General features: G+C 48.2%; 1 protein-coding gene across 1 annotated transcript in view; it reads left to right on the forward strand.

The window, feature by feature from the left end:
* Nucleotides 1-2,934, forward strand: part of KLRG2 (killer cell lectin like receptor G2) — a 30,472-nt gene extending 27,538 nt beyond the window's left edge. The window contains exons 4-5 of the mRNA XM_010356286.2: nucleotides 1,352-1,455; nucleotides 1,858-2,934. Coding sequence (XP_010354588.2) covers nucleotides 1,352-1,455; nucleotides 1,858-1,978 — 225 coding nt within the window. The 3' untranslated portion in view covers nucleotides 1,979-2,934. The remainder of the gene's footprint in view (nucleotides 1-1,351; nucleotides 1,456-1,857) is intronic.
* The last annotated feature ends 5,061 nt before the right edge of the window (nucleotides 2,935-7,995 follow it).

A 7,995-nucleotide genomic window follows, 5' to 3' on the forward strand; every position in this document is an offset into this window, starting at 1 on the left:
GGGGAGTTTCCGGTTTTTCTTCACAAATGGCACCATGTTATCTTTAGATAAGTTCATTTTTCCCTTTATATTCTCGGATTTATTTCCCAGTGAAATCACCCATTGGAGCAGGAGCGGTGGTGCTGCTCTTGTTACATAGCGCCAAACGACATTTCAGAAAGAACAAGCTGATGTGGACTGTGCCGGCATCGCTGCCACTCCACCACGTCCCCACCCTGGGACTTAAAATATTTAAACTTTTTTTTTCCAAGTTAAAAAATCTTGGCCGGGTGCAGTGGCTCACACCACTAATTCTACACTTTGGGAGGCTGAAGTGGATAGATACTTGAGGCCAGGAGCTCCAGACCAGCCTGGGCCAACATGGCAAAACCTGTCCCTACTAACAATATGAAAATTACCTGTGCCTGGTGGTGCATACCTGTAGTCCCAGCTTCTCAGGAGCCTGAGGCAGGAGAATCGCTTGAACCTGGGAGGCGGAGGCTGCAGTGAGCCAGGATCGTGCCACTGTACTCCAGCCTGGGTGACAGAGCAAGGCTCCATCTCAAAAAAAAAAAAGAAAAAATCTTAAATATGTACTTTAAAACATTGTCTTTTTTAATTCATTGTTAAAAATAATGTGACACTGAGGGCAAATATTTAAAAGAAAAAAGTCTCCTCTAGTACCTCTCCAACATACTTTGGTTTTTGTTGTTCCTGCACGTCTGCATGCATTATTATTATTATTACTATTTTGAGATGGAGTTTCCCTCTTGTCAGCCCAGGCTGGAGTGCAGTGGCGCTCTTGCTTACTGCAAGCTCTTGGCTTACTGCAACCTCTGCCTCCTGGACTCAAGCGATTCTCCTGTTTCAGCCTCCCAAGTAGGTGGGATTACAGGCACCTGCCCCTGTGCCCAGCTTTTTTTTTTTTTTTTTTTTTTTTTTTTTTTTTTAAATAGAAACGGGATTTCATTATGTTGGACAGGCTGGTCTCGAACTCCTGGCCTCAGGTAATCCGCCAGCCTCGGCCTCCCAATGTGCTGGGGTTACAGGCATGAGCCACCGTGCCTGACCACCTCTCTTGCTTTCTGAGCTTCCTTGTTTCTTTGCCCATTCAACGCCCATTGAGCATCGCTTAGTAGTGTTCACATCCCTTTGGCTGAGACAGGGTCACCCTCATTCTGGCCCGCAGCCCTGAGCACAGCGCCTGGCACCCAGCAGGCATCCAATCCAGCTTTCAAGGTGGTTTTGTTCTGCAAGCACTGGCTTGAGCGGATCCTTCTGGATTGGCCAGGTGGGACCCTGTGGAACCCATACACCCCAGGTGAGCCACACCAGTGTCCAGGGGAGTGACCAGCTTACTTTTCTCCCTCAGGACTTCCTGGGCAGATACCCAGTCTCCAGGCACTCCTGGGTGGGGGCCTGGCGAGGCCCCCAAGGCTGGCACTGGATCGACGAGGCCCCTCTGCCACCCCAGCTGTGAGTGACCATGGGCTTTTCTCCTTCCTCTGCTGTTCTGGATCCTCCATTTGTCCCAGGGTCCACCTCCTTGCTGCTCCCCTAACCTGGAATGCCACTCGGAAAGCAACCCACGTCCATGCTTGCGGCCTGGTGCCTGATTAGTCCCTGTCACTTCACTTCTTATTTGGGTTCCCAGCACGTTCACCCAAGTAGGGTTGTCACCCCCGTTTTACAGATGCGGGTTCAGCTGCCCAGGGAGGTTTGGGGATTCATCCAGTGTCACATGGCTGACCAGTGTAGTGACTCACTCAGTGCGCAGGCCGGTAGAGGTGACAGGCACACAGGCTAGAAGGTCTGTCTGGGAAGCGAGGCCCCGGCACCCTAAACACCTCTCCTCTTTCCCCTCCCACCCTTCCCCAGACTCCCTGAGGACGGCAAGGACAACCTGGATATCAACTGCGGAGCCCTGGAGGAAGGCACTCTGGTGGCTGCAAACTGCAGCACTCCAAGACCCTGGGTCTGTGCCAAGGGGACCCAGTGATCTGGGCTCTGCCTGTCCTCAGCCTGCCAGGCAGATGCAGCACCCCTACAGGGGAGGCCAGTTGAGAGCTTGGGCAGTCTCTTCCTGGACCCAGGCATCCAGATCTCCCTGCTCTGTTCAACGGGGCACACACGAGCGAGTCTAGGAGCTGGACTTCAACCCAGGAAGATGCATCCGAGGGAAAGGAGATTTTCTGTGGCCTCAGGCCTGAGTGCCAATATTAGTCTCCAGCTTCTGTGGATGATTGGTTTGATGACATTGGGATGGTTGTTTAGCATTTCTGTGCCTTGGTTTCATTAAAATGACAATTTCTCCCAGAGGAAAAAGACAGGGTTAGCAACCACAGCTGATTCCAATCTGGGTTCTCATTCCGACTCATGGAAACGAGTCTGCTGTTGTTCGGTGGCAGCGGGACTTGGCAGGGATAACGTCATTGCTGTGAATTCTGTTCCAGGCAGCTGGGTGTACGTCGGACACAGCCTACCGGCAACCTCTGGAAAATTAAACAAGGAAAAGGAGCGGTCAGCCCTGGGAGGAGGGGGGAGAGAGGTTTTCCTTCCCCACCCTGAGAGTTGGCAAAGGGTTGGCAGACAGGAAGGTTCTGGGTGGAGATCCCGCATGTGGGCTGGCCAGCTTCTGGCAAGCTGATGCCCAAGGGTGAGACAAGACAGAGAGGACAGGGCCACCTGGCAGGAGAAGCCAGGAGAGCACCCCAGCTTGGTAAGTGGAAGCTGAGAAGTCTGAGTGAGAAAGGAAATCAGAGAAATGCGGGCAGGTTCCAGGCAGCTCTTCCACCCACAGCTGCACAGACGACCAGCCTGAAGATGTGTCTGTGCTGGGGTGCGGTGAAGACCTTCAGGCTGGAGGAAGTGGCTGACAGAGTTGTGTAGTCCCTTGAGTCCAGTTAGACCTCCAAACAGCAGGAGCCTGGGCCTGCATCTTAGCTTGGTGCTGAGCACGCACTCAACTGGCCCTTGCAAGCCAGCCTTCCCTCTAAAGTCAGACCACGCACCCAGATCCCTCCTGAACAGAAATCCTTATTGGTGCATTTGAGCCAGTAATGGGCTGTCTGGGAGAATGAGATGGAGAGTCCTAGATGGAAGAAATTTCTCACACTCTTTTTTTAAATTAGTATTATTATACTTTAAGTTCTGGGGTACATGTGCAGAACGTGCAGATTGGTTACATAGGTATATATGTGCCATGGTGGTTTGCTGCACCCATTAACCTGTCATCTACATTAGAAATTTTTCCTAATGCTATCCGTCCCCCAGCCCCGCACTTCTCACACTCTTGAGACGTAACAACAAAAAGGGAAATGGAGGCCAGGTGCGGTGGCTCACGCCTGTAATCCCAGCACTTTGGGAGGCTGAGATGGATGAATCACAAGGCCAAGAGTTCGAGACCAGCCTGGCCAACATGGTGAAACCCCATCTCTACTAAAAACAAAAAAATTAGCTGGGCATGGTGGTGGGCGCCTGTAATCCCAGCTACTCAGAAGGTGGGGACAGGAGAATTGCTTGAACCCAGGAGGCAGAGGTTGCAGTGAGCCAAGATTGCACCACTGCACTCCAGCCTGGGCAACAGTGCAAGACTCTGTCTCAAAAACAAAAAAAAAAGGGGGGGGGTGGGGAATGGAAATTCCCTGGCTGGAGGTGAAATGGGTGGCTCGGATGGGGCAGATGCCAATCAAAATGCATCCTATGTGGGCAGGAAGCTGTGTATGTTACCGCTCCCACCCCCTGCCATGTGTTCCCAGGGTCTGTGCCTGGAGAAATGACACATCTGTAGGTTATGAGTATACAAAACCTTATCTAGCTTTCTCAGTACCTTTTAGAGAAGAGAAGTGTTGTACTTAAAGTCACCCAGCTAGAAAGTGCAAGATCTAGAATGAAACCCACTTGCTGTCTGACTCCAAAGGCCACACTCTTTCTATCACAGCACACAGTAGAGGAATCTAGAAAGGTATTAGTAGCAGCTGAGTGGGAAGCCATCAGGTGGAGTGAGGGAGAAAGGAGGTACCAAGTTATTTCACACTTGTGATAATCCACACCCTCGGTTATCTGTTGCTTTATAACAATTTTTTTTTTTTTTTTTTTTTTTGAGACAGAGTCTCGCTCTGATGCCCAGGCTGGAGTGCAGTGTCATAATCTCAGCTCACTGCAACCTCTGCCTCCCAGGTTCAAGTGATTCTCCTGCCTAAACCTCCTGAGTAGCTGGGACTATAGGCATCCACCACCATGCCCAGCTAATTTTTGTATTTTTAGTAGAGATGGGGTTTCGCCAGGTTGGCCAGGCTGGTCTCAACTCCTGACCTCAGGTGATCTGCCCGCCTTGGCCTCCTGAAGTGCTGGGATTACAGGAGTGAGCCACAGTGCATGGCCTGCTTTATAACAAATTGTCCCCAAACTTAGCAACAACTATTTGCCCCAGATGACTATTTTCCTCCCCCTCATTCTGTGGATTGACCAGGCAGTTCTGCTTTAGATGGTATTGGATGGAGTCCTGGAATGGCTGGAAAGTCCAAAATGGCCTCACTTGCTCAGCCAGCAATGTGGTGCAGGCTCCTAGCTGGGGGCCTTAGTTCTCCTGCACGTGCGGCTCTCCATGTGGCTGCTTGGGCTTCCTTATAGCATGGCAGATGGATTACAAGAAGGAGCATTCCCAAATAAAGGACAGCATAAGCTGGATCTCTGGAGGGCCAGCATCAGAAGTCATCCAGTGTCACATGGGCCACATTTTATTGGTTACAGTGCCAGCCAGTTTGAAGGGGAAGAGAAATATGTCTTTATGCTATATCCCATGCTAGCCCTTGCTACCTGCTCTCCCAGCCCCAGTGCTCAGGGCAGCACTAGCAGAACCGAAGTACTTACGGAGTTAAAAACAGCAACATCCAAGAAAATCATTAACTTTTAAAACTGTCTCCCATTCCAGTAGGTATAGCTTAAAAAGTAATAATAAAAATAAAACTGATTGTGTCTGAAATATTTCACAATTTAAAAATGGCTTTGTAAACCTGTGGGACTTCTGAATTCATCAAGACAATTGTTAATATGGCTGGGCACAGTGGCTCACACCTGTAATCCCAGCACTTTGGGAGGCCAAGGTGGGCGGATCATGAGGTCGTTTGAGACCAGCCTGGCCAACATGGTGAAACCCCATCTCTACTAAAAATACAAAAATTAGCTGGGCATGGTAGCGTGCGCCTGTAATCCCAGCTACTCAGGAGGCCAAGGCAGGAGAATCACTTGAACCCGGGAGGTGGAGGTTGCAGTGAGGCAAAATCGCACCATTGCACTCCAGCCTAAGTGACAGAATGAGACTCCATTTCAAAAAAAAAAAAAAAATTGTTAATAGAAAAAAGCCAAGAATAAGGATATAAAGAAAATATTTTTGTACAGGTGTATAATATTTGTGTTTTAAGCTAAGTGTTATTACAAAAAAGTCAAAAAGTTAAAAAAATTATGAAGTTACAGTAAGCTAAGATTTATTATTGAAAGAAAATTACTTTTCATAAATTTAGTATAGCCTAAGTGTGCAGTGTTTATAAAGTCTCCAAACAGTGTGTAATGCCCTAAACCTTCACAGTCACTCCCTACTCACCCAGAACAACTTCCAGTCCTATCAGTGCCCCACACAAGTGTACCGTTTTTTATTTATTTTTTTTTTTTTTTTGAGGCGGAGCCTCACTCCGCCTCCCAGGTTCAAGTGATTCGCCTGCCTCAGCCTCCGAGTAGCTGGAATTATAGATGCCTGCCAACATGCTGGGCTAATTTCTGTATTTTTAGTAGAGACGGGGTTTCACCATGTTGGCCAGGCTGGTCTTGAACTCCTGACCTCAGATGATCCACCCACCTCTGCCTCCCAAGGTGCTGGGATTACAGGCGTGAGTCACCACACCCAGCAATTTTTGTTTTTGCTTTTTTTTTTTTTTTTTTTTTGAGATGGAGCCTTCCTTCTGTCGCCCAGTCTGGAAGGCAGTGATGCCATCTTGGCTCACTGCAACCTCCACCTCCTGGGTTCAAGCAATTCTCTGCCTCAGCCTCCCGAGTAGCTAGGATTACAGGTGCTTGCCACCATGCCTGGATAATTTTTGTATTTTTAGTAGAGATGGGGTTTCACCATCTTGACCAGGCTGGTCTTGAACTCCTGACCTTGTGATCCACTCGCCTCAGCCTCCCAAAGTGCTGGTATTACAGGCGTGAGCCACTGTGCCCAATTTTTTTTAATTTAATTTTTAAACAGCGGCCATGCTAATCTCTGTATTGTTCCAATTTTAGTATGTGCGCTACTGAAGCAAGCACTATTTCTCTTTTTTTAAAATTTATTTTATTTTGTTTTATTTTATTTTATTTTACTTTATTATTTTTTTGAGAAGGAGTCTTGAGTCTTGCTCTGTCGCCCAGGCTGGAGTACAGTGGCGCAATCTCGGTTCACTGCAACCTCCACCTCCCGGGTTCAAGCAATCCTGCCTCAGTCTTGAGTAGCTGGGATTACAGGCGTGAGCCACTGCGCCCAGACTATTTCTCTTTTACACCATATTTTACTGTACTTTTTCTGTGTTTAGATACACAAAACCATTGTGTTACCGCTGCCAACAGTATTCAGTGCAGTATATTGAAGTCAAAATTAAAATATAGAGATGAATCCCTAAATTTCTCATGTTATTTGGGATACCAGAATTGCAACTTCAGGCATACAAACAGACTGACTGGTCTTCAGTATGTCCAAAGAACAAAGAGGAGGTTTTATAAAAAGGAGAAATGTTGGCCAGGTGTGGTGGCTCACACCTGTAATCACAGGACTTTGGGAGGCAGAGGCAGGAGGATCGCTTGTGCCCAGGAGTTTGAGACCAGCCTGGACAACATGGTGAGACCCCATCTCTACAACAAAATAAAAAATAAGCTGGGTGTGGTGGCCCCCAGCCTGTAGTCCAGCTGCTTGGGAGGCTGAAGATGGAGGATCGCTTGAGCCTAGGAGGTTGAGGCTGCAGTGAGCCATGATTGTACCCCTGCACTCCAGCGTGGATAACAGAGCCAGACCTGTCTGTCCGACAAGAAGAGATAGGAGAAATGCTATGCATTGTTTTTCCAGAAAGTCCATTAGCACCAGTAGAGTGTTGGGTAGCTGGCACGCTCTGATTGGTAAGTGGCTTCAGTAGGTAAAACTAGATTTAGAGCGGTAGCAGGATGTTTCAGAAGCCATTAGGTAAAACTGGTTTCAGGTGAGAGCAGGCTGTTTTGGCCGCCAGGCTTGCAGAGAATTGCATTCTTGGAGCTGTGTTATGTGCTCTAAGTGCTTTTCCCCCTAGCCTCTCAACTGTTTTAATTGGGTCCGACAAGAATGACCCAATTCAAAAGGCCGGGCGTGGTGGCTCACGCCTGTAGTCCCAACACTTTGGGAGGCTGAGGTGGGCAGATCACTTGAGGTCAGGAGTTCAAGACCAGCCTGGCCAACATGGTGAAACCTCCCCCAGTCTCTACTAAAAATACAAAAATTAGGGTATGGTGGTGGGCGGCTGTAATCCCAGCTACTTGGGAGGCTGAGGCATGAGAATGGCTTAAACCCAGGAGGTGAAGGCTGCAGTGAGCTGAGATCGTACCACTGCACTCCAGCCTGGGTGACAGAGCGAGACTCTGTCTCAAAAAAAAAAAAAAGAATGACCCAAGTCATATAATCAACTTTCACAAGTAACATGCTGTACAGGTTTGTGGCCTAGGAGTAATAGGCCATACCATAGAGCCCAGGTGGGTAGCAGGCGCTACCCTATAGGTTTGTGTAATTAAATGATGTTTGCACAATGATAAAATCGCCTAGCCACAAATTTCTTAGACATTTCCCTGTTGTTAAGTGACACATGACTATGTAAAATGTATTTGATCTGAAGCTATCTCTTTCGAATGCTATTTTATTGGATTTTAATGTTATGCTGACTTCATTAAAAGAATAAGGACTTTCTGTCATCTAAGCTCTGGAGGAAACACCACTGATGTGTTTGGCAGGGTAGGCAAGGAAGT

This window comes from Rhinopithecus roxellana, chromosome 6 (assembly GCF_007565055.1).
Source record: "Rhinopithecus roxellana isolate Shanxi Qingling chromosome 6, ASM756505v1, whole genome shotgun sequence".
Taxonomy (NCBI): Eukaryota; Metazoa; Chordata; class Mammalia; order Primates; family Cercopithecidae; genus Rhinopithecus; species Rhinopithecus roxellana.